Raw genomic sequence first — 20,220 nt, 5'->3', positions numbered from 1 at the left:
TTAAAAATAAACAAAGCATTATTATTCATCAAATACGAAACAAAACGCACATTATACAAAAAATATCTATACACAAAAACCCATGAGCAACCATAAACAGGAGTAAAGAAGAGACAGGAAAAAGAAAAGAAAAAAAGAAAGAAAGAAACAGGAAACCAAGAATAAGTAGATATATGTATTACCAACAGAATCATCTTGCAATAAAGTTAAAGATGAAATGAGAAATCTAAAGCGTGGCAAGGAAGATAACCATTAAATGTCATATTGAATTAATTCCACAACTGTGGTTTGATTTTGAAAATTGATGTATGACAAACAAGCATCCTTGAAAAACATTTACTTCATCTATGGACAGCAACAAATATTTTCTAAACAGAGGTGCAGATGTATCTCGTATTACAGAATGTGAAGTCATTCTCTTCCAAATTAGAAGCAATTTAGTAAAAATATGTCGTTTTAGGGGAAAAAATGATAATTCCCTATTTATAAATATCTTAGCTTGTTCCTTGAAGGAGAACTTGTGTTTTTGTTGCAAAAGATCATGAGGTTATATTTGCAAATTAAAGGGGCAAGCAATGATGAGCTTGCCCCCACTCTCCCTGCACTTTGGGGGTGCTGGAGGGTTGCTGATTGACGTGTATGACACTGCAAAGTGTGCCAGGTGCTGAAGGAAAGGATTTCAATTAACTTGGATTATGTCTGTCACATAAGGCTGACTTCCTGGGACCAGCAGGTGGTGCTATGTCAGTATTGGCCTGTTCATGTCCTCAGGCCTGAACTCTGATCAAAGGGCGGATTAAAACATGTATATTCAAGAAAAAAAAATCAAGAAAAGTTCATAATGGTTTGTGTCCACTATATAGGGTAAGAGAGAAAATGCATTAAATAGTTGCTGCAAATCAAGTGTAGATAGCATTTAATGTAAATCAGATGACGTTTTTCAAAAAAGTCCTGGATTGTGTAACCTGCCAGTAGTGGGTGCTATGACTATGAGTCAATATTGAGTTGTAGGTGTCTTCAGCACTAGAAGATTGGACAATGGATGCTTAAATTATAAGAATTTCCTGTTTTATGGCAAAATACGATACTTGGCCTTCACCCCAAGTGCTTCCATGACAACTCCAACTTTTCATCACAAAGGTCTTAAGATTGCTCTTACCAAATCTGAAGTCACTTAAAGCTCGGGGATGGGCAGTATAGTAATTCAACATGGTTGACTTCCTGTTGGGTATAGGATAGGGAGTTTTTTGTACGTCACCTCATTTTACATCTGCCTACCAAATTTTGGGAATCAAAGTGTAATGTAAAGGTGAGGGCTTTGACTTTAAAATATCTTATGGGGGTGCTATTGAGCCATTTTTTCAATAACAAGACGGCCGTAAAATATCAAATTTTTCAACAGTTCTGATAAGTGCGCTAAGTTTGGTTAGTTTTCAAGCACCTTCAAAAATAAATATATAGATAAAATAATTCTGTTTCAATGAGGTCATCATACCTTTTGGTGCTCAGGCCCGATTAAAATTTGCAGTAGATGGTGTGTGTCATCTGTAGACCAGCATTACATTGCAGTATAAGCTTATAAATAGAATGTGAACATGTCACCAAACAGCTAGAGCCTGAGCCAGACAGCCTCCTCTCCCCCATGTAACCTGGAAAGCAGACAGGCCACACAAACACACAAGAAGCAAAAGTGAGGCACATCATTCACTCAGATAGAAGAATGAAACAAACAGAGGGATAGAGAGAAACAAGAAGAGAGGCGAAAGATCCCCAGAGATCTCCTCTGTGCAATTTATTTCTGCCACCAAGATTCCATCATTCCTTATTTTCTTAGATTAAGGGAAGAATCAGTCGATGATATTGTGGTTATTACATTTGCTTGTTCCCCAGGAGACTCCCTACCTCATTCAGGGCAGATAATTTTATCTTTTTGAGAAATATCCTGAGATCTGCGCTGTTGGTATACAGACTACAAGCAGATGATTCTTTATTAAGCTACTGCAATTTCCAATCATTCAATTTAAAATCTGGTTGACATGTATGTAGAATTATGGATGTTCATACGCAGCAGTAATTATCACACCCCCTTGGAATTAATTGCAATGTCACACACCCAACAAAACAAATTAATTGCCATATTACCAATGATGATACCTAGGGTCTTCACACCAGCGCTAACTTCAAATGTGATAAAAAGATGAAGGGCAATTAATATGGCAGCACATCAAAGAATATGCCATTTCCCTCTCCTGACCGACCCGTAGATCTTTAATAAGACATAGCAGGTCTTTCCCCTAATGAGACAGCCAGACACTGTGTTCTTTACATGGCTAATTAGCCGGATTGCTCATCAAACAATTAGTCAGATATGTGGCTGATAGGCTCCTTGTTTTTCTTCCACTTCGTTCTAATGTTTTCTCTGACATTTGCAGATATTGGACCCCTTTTAATTGAATCTTTGAGACAAACAGCTAATAAAAGTCAGCTTAACAAGTTGTTGAATATTAAATGTGCCTTCAGTTTAAGAGTCAATCGAAGTCATTCAGTCTGAGTTTCTCAGCATGACCTGCCTGTGAATTTGACAAAACTGACATTCTTATTCAGTATTTTTTATCTCAACCGTAAAAATACAGACAATATCAGAAATATCAGACAAAACAGAAAACATCTAAAGTGTGTTGGTACATGTGAACCTACTTGCAATATAACTCAATCTAAGTATGTTCAAACAAAGTGCAAACAGCAGAGCTCTATATGTTTGCGTAGTTTGTGATTGGAATGTGAAATAATGAATAAATTAACTCCATGCAGCTATTGCTGTTGCTGCTCCCAACTACCTGGGATATTATCGCCCCATTTCCATTACACACGTTAGTCCCACAAGTCAGCCCGCCCACTTACTTCGCCCTCTCAGACTGCATGTCTCCACTTACAACAATTCCCATCGCAGCTTTTTGCTGGTTACCTAAACACCATTCATCTATGTCAATGCTACATAATCATTCAGCGACTGTCTTGGAAGATCAGTTGGTAGCTGGTTTCCTGGCCGTTGTGTTTATGTGCATGGTAATTGTGATCGTTAGAAGTAAGGGCTGGAAGAGGAGTTTTTTTTTTTTTTTTTTGGCATTTTTACATGCTTTATTGAAAGTGAGAGACAGATAGAAAGGGGGTGACAGAGGGGAGGACATGCGGTAAAGGGAGCTCAGGCCGGATTCGAACCCGGCTCCACCGCAGCAAGGACTGTAGCCTCTATACATGGGGCGCCTGTGTAAACCACTACGCTACGGACCACCCCGGAAGAGGAGTTTGAGAGGGAGGTAGATTGTCTTCTGTTGTTGTTGGCCAGAATGCGTTGAGTCCTACTGATGTCAAGCCAGCAGGGAAAATAATAACCATGAAAATCATTCAGTCAGCATGAAGGCCATTTCTAGACATTCCAAGGGACCCTGCCTCAGACCAGTACTAAAATCTCCTAGATAAAGGAGTAGATTCTGGGCGTATTCTCTCTCCCTAACCACACCCAATCAGATGAATTACCGGGGTAATGCTTGAAATTTAAACAGGGCAAATGTGTTTGTTATTGAGCTATAGGCCTTAGTAGGTTGGCTTGCCTTTGGACAGCACAAGGCTGGCTGTTTCTCCATGTTTCTAGCGTTTATTCTAAGATGAGCTAACCAGCTGCTGATAGAGTTTTATAACTAATGTAAAAAATATCAGCTATTCTTTTCAACTTGTGTCAATGTTTGTTAGTTTTTCTTGTATAAGCAACCTTTAGGTCTGAAAAGTAAAGCCAATGCAGAAGTGCCTTTTTCTCTAATGACCAGCAGGGGGCGACTCCACTGGTTGCAGAAAGAAGTGTGGTTGTGTAAGTCAACTTGAAAATGACCCGACTTTTCACTGAAATAGAGAAATGTATTGTTCTATTGTTCTTATTGTATGTTTTCAAAATGTGTTTAAGGTCTGAATCCCTAGTTTAAAGTCTACTTCATTGCAGCATGATGTTCGTTTTGCAAACTATGGTCCGATTTAGAGTAAAATAGACGATAAGGCAGGGTATGCCCCAGGATGTAGCTACATTTCGATTGACATGTAGAAGATACTGGTTTAGAATCAGTGGTAAAGTTGAAATTTAAAGTAAAATGTGTTCAAACATTAACTTTGTGTTCCTTCTTTCTGCTCTGTCTTTTTGGTCTCTCTTTCTTCTTCCAACTCTTGCCTCCCTCAATCCCTCCTCCATCTGTCTTTCTATCGCTGCAGCAGACCCGTTGGACGGAGAAGAATACCTGGACATTATAGGTATCATGCGAAACCAAGCGGGGCGGTACGAATGCAAGGCCAGCAATGACGTCGCCACGCCTGATGTCAAATACGTCAATGTAGTTGTTAGCTGTAAGTAACCACATACTCCCAAAATGTACAATGATCAATATGCTGACCAGGTTTCAAGTCAGGAATTGTGCATAATGGTGCACTCAACAGTTAAAAGCTTACAGAAGTCAAGACTGGAGTTAAGTGTAGAGATGTCACATAGTGATAGCTGTATCTTGAAAGTTTTGGAGCACCCTTCAGTCTTCTCAAGATGGATCCAGGTAGAAAGAGAAAGATCTCCAGCTTTGATTGCAGCCGTCATATCCATGGTAACTCTCTCGTACCATCACCATTTAAGAGACACTTAGCATTTCAAAACAAAATCACCTAATTACTTTTTGTCAAGGGTCCGCGTGAGATCTGACGAGTGTAATGCATACGTTGGATTGATGAGCAGCTCATGAGACATCACAAACCAACTTCCCCCAGAGGAGTTACAGAATTCTCTTTGATCCCAACAAATCACATATGGCTGGTTACCCAATTTGTACTTTAGCCAACTCTAAGTGCCTGAATGAAATGATAAAGATTTCTATATTAAACCATTTCTTATAATCCTAAATGGAAAACGGGCATTAATCCACATCAGACATATTTCTGGCCGTTGTGATGTTTGTATTACTGATGAATTTGAAGTCAAGTCGAGCCTTAAATATTGCATCATATATTGGTTCTCTGGGCTTGAAGGCCTAATAGTAGAATTTAATTTTACACTACAAAATATGACATGTAGAAGAAACTTTGGTTATGACGCCCATGTTCATAATGCATTATAAACATAATTACAATGCATAATTATCTACTAATAGCACTGTGCAATGATAGTTTTAAGCACTTATAAGTATTCATGATACATAAAAACATTTCATAATGACTTATATTATCATTCATAATGGCTGCTCACTCAAATTATTTTTTATAATGTAATGTGAATGTCAATGAACTCAATTTCTGTTATGGCCTGTTACACAAATACATTAATTTTACAATATTTTGTGTGTTATTTTTGTATAGATTTAATGATTTTTTTCCACTTTACTTAAAGCAATTAATGACCCCTTTTAGTGACTCAACACCAGCTTTAAATGTATTATATCTACCCATAAGTCAGCAATTGCATTACTTCACTTAAAGCTCCCAATCACCACTTAAAGTAATCACATTGTAATGCATTATAAGAATGATTATAATGTGATTACTCTAAGTGGCTTTAAGTGAAGTCATTTAATGCATTATAAGAATGATTAAAATGCATTATAAAATTCTAACAACGTATTACAACTATGAAAAAGAAATTATTCATGGGCGCTTTTCACTATCAGCACAATAAGTATGTTTATTATGCATTATAGACATTGGGGTCATAGAAAGCGTTCTAGAAAGTTTCAATGTTTGTTAGTTTGTTTGTTTGTTTGTTTGATATTTTGACTTACACTCAGCATAGTATTATATAATTAACCTACTTAGACATACTTGTACTTGTACTTGTATTCACTTTTAAGGATAAGGGAATGAGAGCATTTTACAGAAAAAAACTGGGTTGGTTTGGTTATTGTTTTTAAGATGTAACTTATTTCAACATTGTGTGACTCTGCAGACCCTCCAACAATAAAGAAAACCCAGAGCTCAGAGACTCAGGTGGGCCACATGGGGACACTGCAGTGTGACGCCACTGCTGTGCCCACGCCAGAGTTTGAATGGTACAGAGACGAAAAAAGGTAAAGAACTAACATACATTTACACCATCACTTCCCACTGTCAGATATGTAGCCTCTTGAACAGAGCTGAACACGTGATGGTGAGATGGCAAAACATTTGGACCAGCTTCTATACTTTATTCTCTCCTACTGTTGGACACTTCAAGATCAAATAACCATAAATAGCCATTAAATAGAGCACAAGCCATTAAAATTGTTTTGCAAGTTCACACTTAACAGGAAAAAGTTCAGTTCACACAGAATAAAATGAACTAGTTTACGTCAGTAGTTCAGAATTATGAATTTTGAACTTATTCATTTAAATCTTTGTTAATGATTTCTTGTATTCATTTTTTACTTGCAGATATTACACTGGAGGAGGCTTCTATTTGTTTCAACTTTGTGTTGTTTCAATTTTCTTGCCGATGTGGCTGACATTCAGATGTACTTTTTTCAAGCAGCAGGCAAAATTGGCATACAACTGTGAGATTTTTTTTCCCGTTGAAATCTGAACTCCTTGGCTTCAGCAGTACCAGTTGCTGCCAGTTGCATTAGCCATGCTGGTGCTGTGTAGAAGACTGTTTCCCTGCCGATACGTGTTCTTCCTACCTAAATGTGAATCAAATCTGATCCGTAAGCCTAATCATGGAGGAGGGTGATATCACTTTTAGAGGAGAGAGGCACTATTTAAGGTGCCATAAATCCTCAGGTGCTCAAAGACATAAGCACATTCAATGAATGTGCCTTTTTGGTGCTTTCAAGCACAACACTGGCCTTTAGTTTCCTTTATGACAAACAAAACAGTCTCAATTATAAGCTAATTAAGAAAAAAAGGACAAACAAATACTGGGTAGGTTTTTTTTATATAGGGAAATGTCAACCCCTTCTAAGAAAATAATTCCAAATTCCTTCCACCACTACTAAATATAAATATTGTAATTTTATTAAAATTATTAAGTTAATTATTAATCAGTGTTCCAAATGGACTTTATGAGACTGATTTAGGTGAATTGGCTATACTGTCTCTGTTTTACAGAGTGGTGCCCCAATCGAGAGATGACTTAGAGTAAATCAAGTCATATAATTAATTATAATTAATCATTATTTATGATGATTATTAATAATTCTGATAGCCATCTAACCACACTTTTGAACCATGAGAGCCACACAAGTGTTGCTCATGATCATTCTTATATATTTGATATCCTTATGGGATGGATAGCATTTATGATAACGCTCCTTTTACATATTTGATTCCCTGGCGTGAGGCATCCGATAACTGTAAGAGATAAAATCCCTAAATTAATAGTGCAAGGTATCATTTATTTATAAACGAGGCATCCTAAAATCCCTACATTTACCTAGGAGGAATTCATCATGATGTTTGGTGCATACAGGAGAAGAACTGCAAAAGTCAAGAATATAAAAACAGAATATAAAAATGACAATAAAAAAGATAGAGAAAAAATAGTTTAACAAATATGTACATGAGTCAAGCAAAAACCTTGTATGTCCAAAACTATTCAATTTTCGGAAATTAAAATAATAATAATTTATAAACTTTTTATGAATCTATTTACTAGTGATGTCCAAATGAATCTTCATGAACCATTTTCTTTATTTTCTGAGCCCACTAGATGGCGATCAGTAAAAGCTGAAAGCACACTGGATTGCCATTTGAGCCTTTTCCTTTCAACCAAGAGTGCCATTTAGTGGGGTCAACAAATACAAATAATGGTCCAAATGGTTCATTTGGACGTCATTACTATTTACCAGACCAGTGTCAGACAATAGAGTCCATGCTGGCGCCCCTTGTGCTCTGAAGTTCCTATATTACTGTAACTACCTCCTGTAATGTTTCCAGAAGGGAAAGTCTTCCTTCCCTGAAACATCAGATTCCTGGAAACAACAAAGTCATTGAGGGAAGCCTTCACAACAAAAGCTTTTACTGTAAACGAATGGCAGCAGTTTGGAAAAGTTTGTACCAGACTATGTACAGCCCTTAGGGTTAACGTGGTTGTATTCGATATTGAAACATCTTGATTTGTGATGAGAGATAATTAATGCAGCTAAAGCATCTTTCTGGCAACATGCATATGATGACAGATTGCAGTAATAACCTTAAACTGACTTGACCTGACTTGCCTTGAGGCCAACTTGGCATTATAAATACAAAATAATGAGGCGAAATAATGAGATTTACATTGAATTTACTTAGGCATGACCATGACAGCTGTAAAGGCTGTTTAATGTGAGCACAATTAAGTAGCAATTAATGAAAAGCATTGCTTTCTAAATTAAAAAGCAACACTATTCCCTGCGCACGTACTGTAAGGGCATGAATCTCCAAGCTGTATTTAACCCTCTGAACCCCAGAACATATGATTTAATTGTGAAAAATACATTGTTCATGGTCGAAAGAAACTGTAAAGACAGACATTATTGTCACAATTTGAACTTACTAACAGTCTTTGAGTTGATCATAGGTTACGAATGTTATGATCTATGTTATTATAACTGTGTTATTCTGCACAGAAGACATTTTTAAGTTGTTTACATTTCTAGCCATGGTTTTGCTGATTCCACAGAGCTGCAGGACTTATAGATTTTATGTATTGCAGTGAAATACAAGGCCACAGTGAGTAAAATGTAAAAAGAGCAAAAATTGCCCTGAAATGGCCAGGGGTTCAGAGGGTTAAACAACAGGATTTCATTGAGCTCTTTCAATAAGCAGGCCTTTTGAGTTTTTTTTTTTTTTAAAGGCCTGGGTCAGACACTGTCTTTATGCTCTCTCCAGAGTAGTAGTTCACCTCGTCTCCCAAACGAGGCAGCAGCTTCATCACTTTTCCTCAGTGCTTTCCTCTGTATCATTTCACTCCATGGTTATAATGGATCTCTTTGATCCCTTTGTCGAGTCTGCCCTCACAGTGGTCCCATTGTCACTTCCCAATGTTAATTTGATGACATCATCTGTGTAGTTTGATAATGACTAATCACCCACTTAATCACTCACTAGGCTGTAATTCCGTTGTTAAATGAACATAGCTGTGTTAGACAGCAGCGGAGTCTGTGATATTCTTTTGAGAAGAGAAAAAGGAGAACAGATTGTGTGTCCCTCTGCATGCAATTTATATACTGTAGTCAGTGAAAATCTCAATAACCCTTTTCTCATAACACAGTAATTCCACTGAAATGGAAATCAGCTGTCCCAGGAGAGTGTACTGTCTCCTGTGAAATCTCAAACCGTGTGACCAGACACAGATGTTCAGTGAAAAAGCGATCAATTTAAGTGTCACATGTGTCAGGAAAACACTTGAAAAGGATGGAAGTGTAATGATATTCAAAGGCGACAGCGGCCCAGTCTTTCCATTCAACACTTATCATAATAACCAGAAAGAATCCGCAATCTGCAGCAAAACTCAGCACCTGAGTCAGGTTTGGAACACACTGCCTTCAATCGAGAAAAAAAACAAAAACACCTAATGATAAGAAAATTGCACACGCAGAGCGTCATGATTTGCAATTTCACTCCCACCCAAACTACAGCACTAAAAGTTCACTGAAGAAAGGAGAAAAATATTGGAGGAGTGTCACAAGTGTTATCACAGATATGGTCTCTAAAGTAATAGGCCTATCACACCACTGCTCCAAAAGCAAGATTTATGGTTGTTGAAATATTTTTGCATTATCTGTTGTTTCCAACCACCATCTATCTCAGTTGTTTTGTCCCCTGGAGGATTTTGGCTTTGTGCCTATCCACGGCCCCCTTCTCCCTCTGTGCCAGGGGAAAGTGTGATTGCACTTTCTCCTTGGATGATGATGTTAATGCACCATAATAATATCATTTATCTTTGCCTGGCTAGTTAATTTCATAGTCCCCTCCCCAAGAATCAAAGCTAATGCACTGTGGCCTGTTGTGTCTTATTTACCTGATTGTTCAGCTCTTGCTCCCGCAAAATCAGTTTAACCTCAGAAGCACAAAGGTTATCGGCGGACACCCTGACATCTGCATGCAAATCAAGAAATATATTAGTCAGGATTGCTGTCAAGATTTCCATTTCAGCAACAGGTACATTGCCAGTTTACCACTTTTCTTTGTTATTTTTAAAAAAAATTGACTTCTTTGTTTCAAACAGAGGTAAACAACAGCAGTCTGGTTCTAGCCAGCAAATATAGATTTTAACCAGCAGAAATGACAACTTAGCTCCATGATTTAGTTGAAACAATACCTATATTACCTTGCTACTTAGTATGCCAGAAAACCAGCATGCTGGATGTTCCTACTCAAAATCTCCTGCGCAAGCATGTATTATGGCATCATATTTGAGTCAAAAGTCGCGCGAGCGATAACACATGTGCACGCACATTTATTTTGTGTCACGCGCGCAGATTTCAACTGCGCGTGCACTTTTTTGATCTTCACGCACATTCAGCAACCGAGTGAAGCAGATTCTCCCCCGTGCTCGCTCGCGGTGGAGCTCTGCTCGTGCGGATCGAGGAGTTTTGCACATTGGGTCGCTCGCGGTGGAGCTCTGCTCGCGCGGAGCGAGGACTTTTTGGAAAATGACCAATCATAAGAGGCCCGGAGTCAGCCTTGGCCCCGCCCCCAATGTGTCAAAAGTCCTCGTTCCGCGCGAGCAGAGCTCCACCGCAAGCGACCCAATGTGTCAAAACTCCTCACTCCACGCGAGCAGAGCTCCACCGCGAGTGAGCACGGGGGAGAAGCTGCTTCACTCGGTTGCTTGAATATGTGCGCGAAGATCAAAAAAGTGCCACGTGACACGAAATAAATGCGCGTGCACATGTGTTATCGCTCGCGCGACTTTTGACTCAGATATGACGCCATAATGTATGACCAAGAGGGTCAAAGTTCAAGGTGCTGTGTTATGATAAAGTTTATGTCCCAATTATATGCATACTGCATGCAACAGTTAATACTTTGAAAGGGTAACTACATGTACTAAGAGTAAAATAGATAAAGTATACAATTTGAAATGCAGCTAAAGTTAAATATGCACTAGATAGCTTTGTGATAATACTGAATTAGCCATTTTGTCAATGACAATCATGTCGTCAGTGAAGAAGCCAAAACAAATCCACAGAGATGTGGTGACACCCTCGAGCAGGGATTCCCAAAGTGTGGTGCGTGGACCCCCATGGGTGCACGGGCTGAAAAATGAAAAATGTCTGATGTCTGATAATTACACAATTACATTTTTTTCCCCACACACAATAAAGACGTGTAAATAAACATTTCCTTTATAAAATAAATATTGTACTTCTTACTCCACTACATTTAGCTGACAGACTGTAACTTTTGACATGAAAATCAAGATACATAAATTGAGTAGTTAAAATTAGCTCTATCTTGAGGAAATTAAAATGCTGCTTACATAAAATACAAATACAATACAATACAAATAACCTAATAATATATTTAGAATGTATAAAACAATCCGAGTAGGTCCATTCTGCATAACCTGTACTTTTACTTTTGATACTTTAAGAACATTTTGATGCTGATACTTTTATACTTTTACTTCAGTAAGTTTTGAATGCAGGACTTTTACTTGAGTGGAGTTATTTCACAGTGTGGTATTAGTACTTTTTACTTAAGTAAGGGATCTGAATACTTCTTCCAACACTGGCCGATAGTGACACCTGGACTCACAACTTACAAATTCATAATCCCCTTGATTTGTGCTTTTTAAGACATGTAAGAATGAATCTCCCGTTCACCTCCCGTTCTTTTAGTCTCAGACACTTTGATCATTTCTACATTTTTAGAAGTTTTACTGATGTTTTCTGATTAGCTTTGGCACCTTGTTGAATTAAACCATCTTTAATCCCTTCATTTAATAGTAATTTGACAAACAAACTAAACCGTCATATTTCATATATTAATTACTGAAACCCAGCAGATGCAGGATTTATCTTTGCAACGTCTCGCTGTATTTGACATTGATTAATTGTTTTCCTTAATCCTTCATAATATTTTAATAGCTTTTGTTTGTTTTTTTATGTCAGGTAAGTAAATTAGTGTTAAAACTACTCCTATACAGGTTTATTAATTTCCTGACATCCCCACATATTTGAAATAAAGCCTTGATTCTTTGGCAACTTCTAACTTCTCATTTCCTCTTGGTGGGTTCTGTTCCCCCAAACAAATCACACCGCAGCTCTCTTGGAACAGGATCGAGGCACGCATTTTTTTCCTACAGTTATCTAGTGCCAAGTTTGAAAAGCATCGCTCTCACCTGCCCAAACAAACCAAACTGAAGGAGTAAACACTTCAGACTTCGAACAAACTGCTTGGCACGAGCTAGTGAACACATCCTGTGCTGCAGAGCGTGCTCCTCTCTCCTCCTCTGACTGGAGAGGCTTACCACACCAAACCTTAATATCCACGTGAAAACACCGACCTCCTCTGCTGATGAAGAGCACCTGATCCTCTGAAACATAAATGAATCATTGCCTCACAGCATCTCTTGACTTCACCAAGGATCTGAGAGTCTCCATGGCGCTTAGACACCCAATTAGCCTCGGTAGAGGCCGATACATCATGATCCGAGAGCAGCTGGCCAGAAGTTCATAAATGAAAAATATTACTACCTGCTCTCATGACCCTCACTGCTCCGTTTGTCTCTTCTCACTCGTTGGTCCATAATAGAATCTGGATCGAACAGTAAATTGCCTGCCACCTCAGCCTTGTTTTTCTCCAATGATTCTGTAATTTTAACCCAAAAGAGATGGAACGTTTGATTTGTCAAATCAAATTGAGTTCAAATTCAGAATTCTGATTTCAAGCTCAGAACTCTAACTTCCTTCTCGGAATTATGATTCTCGGAATTCTGGGAATATAGTCAGTGTAAAATCAGAATCTCATAATTATTATTACTTAAATCTCATAATTCTAACATTATCCTCGTACTTCTAACTTTAAACTTACACTTCTGATTTAAATCTCATAAGTAGGATTTTATTCTCATTATACTGACTGATTGATCTCATAATTAAAACTTTATTTTATGACTTCAATCTCGTAACTGACTTTAAATTATAATTATTACTTGAATCTCAGAATTTTGACTTTTTTCTGATGTTATTCTCTGAATTCTGACTTTAATATCAGATTTTTTTCATATGTGGCCATAATTCTCTTAAATAGAGAAGCTACAAATCTGATGCTGCACAAGACAATATTGTCCAGTTTTATGCTGTAGCTCCCATGATCCCATAATTCATAAAAGCACGTACATTTTGAGAATTATGTGTGTAGAATCAACCGTCTCTGTGCAGTAAATAACCCCACCCATGTTTACAATATGAGAAGATCCAGCGTGAGCTGCAGGCTGACATGATAGACAGATATGTTTGTTGTTTTGTCAGCTGATGCATGGCTGTCACATACACTGAACCGCTTTCAATCATCTCTGGGTTACAAGTCTCAGCAGGACTCTCACTTGATTTCATTTATCATCGGCCTTGAATCATAACAGGCCTGTCACTTTCTGTGGCAGTGATAACCTACTTTAGATGCTCCCACACACTGCAGAATCAAATCTGTCCATCTGATGATTTGCTCTGGTCTTTCATCTCTGCCGGCCTGCGACCGCGTCCCTGTGCGCACACACTCGTCGCCCTCCACCAAATAGAGGGGTCAAATCATTTCAATCTAGGGTTTAATGTAACAGAGTGGCTCTGTGCATCAGGAAGGGATCAGGGGAGATATCTGCTAGAGCACTGCTGCCCTCTGCCTGTGAGGAAGAACATCAAGTATAATAGAGTAATGATGAGAAAAACTTGCCCTCTAAAAAAAAAAGGTAGACATGCACGATTTCTGCCAACTTCCCCTGATAATGTATTCCAGTCTATTATGCCAGATGAGGAAGCTGGCAGAGACACAGGCATATTTGAGGATGAACTCGAAATCAAAAGTGAGAGAAGTTGCGGCTGCAGATCTGCGTGTGCCAAACACGTTAAAAGTTAAAATGGGCAGCAGAAAATGTCGAGCTCGATAAATGCTAATGGAAAAGAAAGACGCACGTTGGGGGCCTAGAGATCTGGTCTCCTGTTCTCTACGCTCCAGTTTTCTTGCTGCGGGGCATTTGAACTCACAGCATGTGAGTGAAGAAAAACAAAATAAAAGTCCAACCTGAATCTGAAAGAGTTCTCTCTCTTCTGACCTGTTTGGGTCAGTTTATTCCCCTGCTACTGCATTACAATCATGCCCTGTAATCTATAGTAAAAATAGCTGTTTGCTTTCAGCTCCCTGTAGTGTTGTCTATTATCTGGGCCTCTCAGCAAGCTCTGTGGGCAGGCAGGCCTTTTTAATAGTGCAGTCACCTCTCATGAAGGCACGCTGGAGAATATATCTGTTGCTGCTAGCCTTATCTTGGAAGGGGGGTTGCTTTTAGATGAAGAAGGGACACTGCTGGTGCCCTCTCTCAGCGCTCTCAGACTCACTCACACACACACACACACACACGCACACTGTCACGGTTCCCAAGGTGTCCCTATGGGAAGAACCTCAGCACTTTATCAAGTCTCCCCGCTCCCCAGTGAGCCAAATTATGCTGTGCCATGATGTGCGTTTTTCCTTTTTATGTTAATACTTTCTATCAGCCAAGTATGTGTCAGCACAAACTTCTCGCTCCCCCGCTCCAATTCCGATTACCACATTACCCGGACTTAAGCAGGATTAAGTTGAAGCGCCTTAAATGAACTTCACCTCATTCATGATACGAAAGGGTTCAATCAGCTCAGAACAAGCAGATTCCATTATGCGGGTGGTGTTATTAAAAGAGTTTTATTTAGTTGTGATGATGTAAGGAGCAGTTCATCAGTGAGGTACACAGCCTGAGTCAGCGAATCCTATTGATTAATTTGTGCTGAAAGGGGTTCAAGGTTGACATAATTGATTGGCAGAAGTTTGGTGGTCATTAAGACTCGTAGAAGTGCAGGGAAGGACTCCGGCAGCATACTAATCTCTCAGCGATCCTGTTTGTGTGATGACAACAAAAGACATGAAAGAAATAAAAGAGAATTATAGGAGACAAGCTGATCATCAGTTGTGGTAGAAGTATTAAGACCCTTTAATTAAACTACTCCACTACAAGTAGAAACCCCGCATTTAAACCTTACTTTAGTAAAAAAAAAAAAAAAAAAAAGTATTACGAACAAAATGTATATAGTCATACAGTATGAAAAGTACTTACTTGCTGGTAGGTACTTGCTGCTGTGTTAGTGTGTTGCATTTTACTGGTGCTCTAATTTTAACTCCTGTAGTTTAATCTACAGCAATGCATCCTATTCTGTAAGATTATCATATGTTTGTTACATTGCTGTCAGTGAGAGTTGCATGGTTCCACCAGTTTTTAATGTTATCAGCAACCTGATCTCACGAAATTACATGAAATGACCACAGCTTCTGAACACCAAATTACATGCTAGTGGTACGTTATATGTGAAAATAATGTCCCACCAGCACAAAACAGCAGAGCTGGTCTGCATGTGTGCACATATTTTTGTTGTCATATATACTCTACATGTGTGTTTGTGTAAATACCAATGTACCATATAAGGTGTTTACAAAGCAGAATCAGAATGAGATAACATGACTCTGAAGCGGCACCACTGTATAACTAGATTTTCTTATATTCACTGTATAAACAACGCGTCGAACTGAACTACCAACTGTATAGAACTGTACAGGATAGTAGCAGAAAATAACTGATATGGATTTTTATTTCTCTATTCCTTTTTTCATACATTGTGCAATATGTTTTCCATAATTGCTTTATGTTAAGTGCTTGTGAAAGTTCACAGTTTCAACCTAACCAAGAACGCTTAAAGGAATAATTTATCATTATACATACACGTACGGTTCATGGTTGTTAAAAAGGCTCCAGTTTCTATGAATTTAGGCTACAAAACCATTGACCTAGATTTAGGGCAAAAAAACTCCTAGTTCGGCGTTATAAAAGACAGTTTAAACAGTAGAAAAATATAACAGAAATGCCGTAAGTGCCGTAAGCCATGGAAGTTACGTAAAAAAAACATAATTCACAAACCGTGAGCTACTGCTGAAGTCATTTACTTTTGTTTTCATGCAGGACACGAACCCCGTTCTACTGGGGGAAGCATAAAATGTATAAAATGTAATCTCAAATGTAAATGAAGCTATGATAGATGTAGTGCAGTGAAAAGTACAATATCTCCTCTGAGATCCATACAGACATATTTTCTAAGCAATGCTTATCTCACATTTGCACTCTGCTGTTTTGTCATGTTTACAATTTGTTACATTTCTGCAGAGTTAAATGAAAAAATAAACTTCTTGCTCACCACATAAAGCAAAAGGTCAAGGATTGTTGTTTTGCTAAATGCACTGTCAAACTATTAATGATTTTTTTGTTTTGTTCCAAAATGGGAAAGGATTATTTCTCCTTCTAACAATCAACGCCTACACTGACAGTGTCATGTCGGTTCACTGAAAGTGTCACCACTGTTATATTGTTAGCTATTAGAACTTTACTCACACATAGTAATTACACACAGACACTTCTATTAATATTGTTATCAGTTTCTTCCTTTTTTTCAGAATCTGCACATTAATTGTATTTAAATAGAACATAATTTATTCATGAAGAAGTAAAGAAATGCGAAGTGTGTGTGACGGTATGTACTCAAGCCTCTGGGATATCACAACACCAGCAGCCATGTTACAAAAAGTGTTGCTGTGAGGTTGTGATGTAGTCAGAAGCCAGAAGTATTTCACACTTTTTTCAGGAAACTGAAAATGTGTGTTCTCTTTTGGTGAAATATCTGCATATTTTATTGGTTGATTAACCTCTAATGAAGTCTCCCGTCTCCTTTACCCGCACATAAACTGCAGACTCTATTATTTTGCCTTAAATGTCACTAACTCCCTCCTGGCTTAAAGACCTCTGATTTTCATTACTTTGCAATTTACTTAAAACGGTCTCACTTGTCTATCTCTCCTCTCCAGGCTGTCTAATGCCCAGGGCATCAATATCCAGATTCTTGGCACTACCACTGTTCTCATGATTGCCAACGTCACCGAAGAGGATTATGGGAACTACACCTGTGTGGCCTCGAACCGACTGGGTGTCCAGAACGCCAGCGTTTTCCTCTATAGTGAGTAAACTGCTGAAGCTCACACACTGAATCCAAAGTTGTTTGTTTAATTAAAAAAGATATAACTCTTCAGATTTAATTGTGACACATCTAGGGATTTTATACTTCATGACACACATAGTAATGAATATGAAATACTCAAGGTTATAGTATCATTCAAATCTCTGTGAGTTTCAAGATGAGATTGAATAACTTTGAGGTGTTAATTGAATGAAAGTAAATCAGTAGGAAGGAAACTCAAGATAACATATTTGTAGATTCTTCAGCTTTTCTTTAAATTTTACTGCAAAAGCTGAACAACTGGAAGTTGTTATGATCGAAAAAACCTGCTGTGTAGTAATTTTAGTCATTTTCTCAACTCTGCATGAGAGGAAGTATCTGAACCCTCATGGAAATCCAGGAATGTGGCTGAGCAGCAAGGTCTCCAACCTTAACGATACCACCCATAACGACACATATATTGCATGCATTTAGCAGCTCTAAAAATATCACATGTCATTATACATACACGTACGGGTACGGTTGTAAAAAGGAAAGCTACATTTTCTGTGAATGTAGACTACAAAACCACTGACCTAGATTTAGGCGTTACAAAAAAGTTTAAACAGTAAATAAATGTACGTAAATGCTGAAAGTGAAGTACGAGGGTGACGTAAACCACATGAGCCATTAAGATAAGTAAGAAATGTAAGTTACATTAAAAAAAAACAACTGATTCACCAACTGTGAGCCACGGAAATTACGTAAAATGTAAGTTACGTAATTAGTTGTTTTCTTTTTGTTTTCACATGTATTATAAACCCAGTTCTTCTGGGTAATAGTCCGCCGTCTCTTTCATTAACTTCTCCTCCCTCCCACCGCAAGTGTGATATTCGCCATTTAAACTCCACATCGCTGTCAATCATCACTACTATGTAAAGATGGCGGCAGGGGACAGTCTTAAACATAAATATTAGTCATATTTTGCAGCCTGCACAAATGTCCAGGTGACCTCTGTCATACAGGTGAACTAAGGTAGTGTTCAAAGCAAACTTAAACAGAGATGGGAAGAAGTACAATGCAATACAAGTATCTTGTTACAAAATATTAATATAAACTACTTCTGAAATTTGTGTTTACTACTAACACTGGCTCATCAATGCATTGAAATAAAATACAAAATACTGGTATGAGAAATTTTATTCAAGTAATTTTAAAATGCATTTTATATAAACTGACATCAACACATTTTAGGCATTTAGTGGCCTCAATAAGTCTGACCTTCACCAAGCCAACATCATGGATTTAAAGTGGCCATTTATGGGTGCATGCTGGGTGGTTTCTGTCAGAATCCATTGAATGGCTGACTGAAAAGCCAGATAGCTGCTAGATAGTTCATTAGAAGTTCATTTCTGAGATCGCCAACTTTACAATCAAGCAACTGAAACGTTGCAAGATACACACAACAGTAACATTACAGCATACAAAGCATGATACAGTACAAAATAGCAGAAACATTTATTTCCATCAGTCAAAAGTTTATATTCACCATTAAAATATTGGCATAATGGCTCTTTATTAGTCATTTAAACACTTAAAACTAGGTGTCACTGTAAAGCTGAGACTCTTGTGGATTCAAAGTGCCCAGTTTTCTTCATGTAGGATGATGTTAGTCATCAGTAGTAGCCAGTTCATGGTTGGTGGTTCAATCCCTGACCATGGCAGCCTACATGTCGAAGTATCCTTGAGCAAGATACTGAACCCCAAATTGCCCCCGATGCTGCATTCATTGGTGTGTGAATGTATTCCCAATGGTGGCAGGTGGCACCAGTGTGCCCTGGTAGCCTCGGCCACCAGTATGAATGTGTGTGTGAATGGGTGAATGAGCGTAGTGTGTAGTGTAAAGCGTTTTGGATAAAAACGCTATATAAGTGCACTCCATTTACCATTTACCATTTTGACCTCACTGTATAAAATGAGCTGCTGTGACATCTAGGATAATCACAGCCTCATGAAACTTTACAACCACTGACTAAATACCTAGGGCAATCAGAGTATGTGCAGTATTTTGACAGAAGGGGGTTTCGCAGCAGTTTAGAGAACAGAAGTGCACATCATCCAATCGCTGAAAATACAGAAATCTCCAAAATATCTAAAGTTTTTTAAACAGAATCACAGAATGGATTTTTTATGTTTTTCCAAAGGTCTTGGTATATTGGTGTTATATTCTGGAGGGTTTTTTGACCATTTTTATCCATTCTCAATATTAATAAATGGCCTAATTCAGCAGCATATGTGGGTATCAAGTGGTATCAACCCAAAACTTGCTGCAACAACTTATGGAACATAGTTGAGCTGGAGATGGACTTCAGAAAGCCAAATGTTAATGTTCTGAACCATTATAAACCTTAATAGGTTGAGGTAGGTAGGTTGCATCTCAGATTCATCTTCCAATCCCCAGCTTTCAGATAATGTACACCACTTCTATTCAAATAACTTTAAATTAGGTATTTTTTAAGTCAGAATATGTCCCCTGTTATAAAGTGAGGTCAGTGAGGTGCTAGAAGGAGCATGTGCATATATAGAATAGTGATGAATAAAAAAGTACTTGTCGGGACTATATAGGCACGAACAACAAATGCATAATGTGGATAAAAATCTTTGTGATCCTTTACACTCCAAAAAGCTCTGTCAGCTCGAAATTATACAGAAAGTTGAGGCGGTTCATTTGTTCTTAGCCTTGAAGAAACAAGATGTGTCTGAAAATCTCTGAAGTGGTCCATTAATAAAAGAGATAGTTCTGCTGGTGCTGACTTTGTTCCTCTACCACTGAATGTGAACAGTGCCTGTGCACCTCAGTAGACCTGTGAAGAGGAGGCTTCTTTAGAAAAGGGAACCTATGTGGGTTAAGAAGTGTCAAACCACTAATGAAGTTATGAGCCAGACCTACTTTATAATGGGGAATATTTTCTGAGTTAGAAAGAAAACATATAGTTCTGTGTTTGGCTACATAAGA

At 38.1% G+C, this 20,220-nt stretch overlaps 1 protein-coding gene across 3 annotated transcripts in view; it reads left to right on the top strand.

The window, feature by feature from the left end:
- lsamp (limbic system associated membrane protein) overlaps positions 1–20,220 on the top strand; it is a 702,186-nt gene that overhangs the window by 674,971 nt on the left and 6,995 nt on the right. For 2 of the 3 annotated variants that reach the window (XM_059331470.1, XM_059331467.1), the window contains 3 exons: positions 4,258–4,389; positions 5,966–6,086; positions 17,077–17,225. In XM_059331470.1, the coding sequence (XP_059187453.1) occupies positions 4,258–4,389; positions 5,966–6,086; positions 17,077–17,225 (402 nt within the window). The remainder of the gene's footprint in view (positions 1–4,257; positions 4,390–5,965; positions 6,087–17,076; positions 17,226–20,220) is intronic. The other variant, XM_059331469.1, reaches the window with a different exon arrangement.

Source organism: Centropristis striata, chromosome 4 (genome assembly GCF_030273125.1).
Source record: "Centropristis striata isolate RG_2023a ecotype Rhode Island chromosome 4, C.striata_1.0, whole genome shotgun sequence".
Taxonomy (NCBI): Eukaryota; Metazoa; Chordata; class Actinopteri; order Perciformes; family Serranidae; genus Centropristis; species Centropristis striata.
The sequence above is the reverse complement of the archived record's forward strand: the minus strand, read 5'-3'. Positions and strand labels throughout refer to the sequence as shown.